The 248-nt window shown below is 50.8% G+C and overlaps 1 protein-coding gene across 1 annotated transcript in view; it reads right to left on the bottom strand.

Moving 5' to 3' along the window:
• The window catches only part of LOC119593081 (2-oxoisovalerate dehydrogenase subunit beta, mitochondrial-like), a gene marked incomplete at both ends in the record, with an annotated part of 1875 nt that overhangs the window by 486 nt on the left and 1141 nt on the right, over window positions 1-248 (bottom strand). Inside the window, 1 exon segment of the mRNA XM_037942004.1 lies at window positions 55-210. Within this exon segment, the coding sequence (XP_037797932.1) occupies window positions 55-210 (156 nt within the window).

The raw sequence follows: 248 nt of genomic DNA, 5'->3' as shown, positions 1-248 counted from the left end.
ATCCTGTCACTTCATACTCCTCAGGCATCAACACATACCAAAGGACACCCATACCTTGAGGCCTGGAGTGTGAGCGAAATATGCCTCAGGAGACTGCGAATGATAGAGCGCTCCATGTCCCACAGCCCCACAGGGAGCGCGAATGGTCAGCTTCCCACAGTCGAAGAGATTGCCCGAACGATAGCGGTACTTGGCGGCTTCATTTACGATCTGTGGGAGAGAGAAAGAGGATTAACAGATTATGAAAA

Source organism: Penaeus monodon, chromosome 31, assembly GCF_015228065.2.
Source record: "Penaeus monodon isolate SGIC_2016 chromosome 31, NSTDA_Pmon_1, whole genome shotgun sequence".
In the NCBI taxonomy this organism is placed as follows: domain Eukaryota; kingdom Metazoa; phylum Arthropoda; class Malacostraca; order Decapoda; family Penaeidae; genus Penaeus; species Penaeus monodon.
This window is presented reverse-complemented; position numbering and strand designations above follow the sequence as displayed.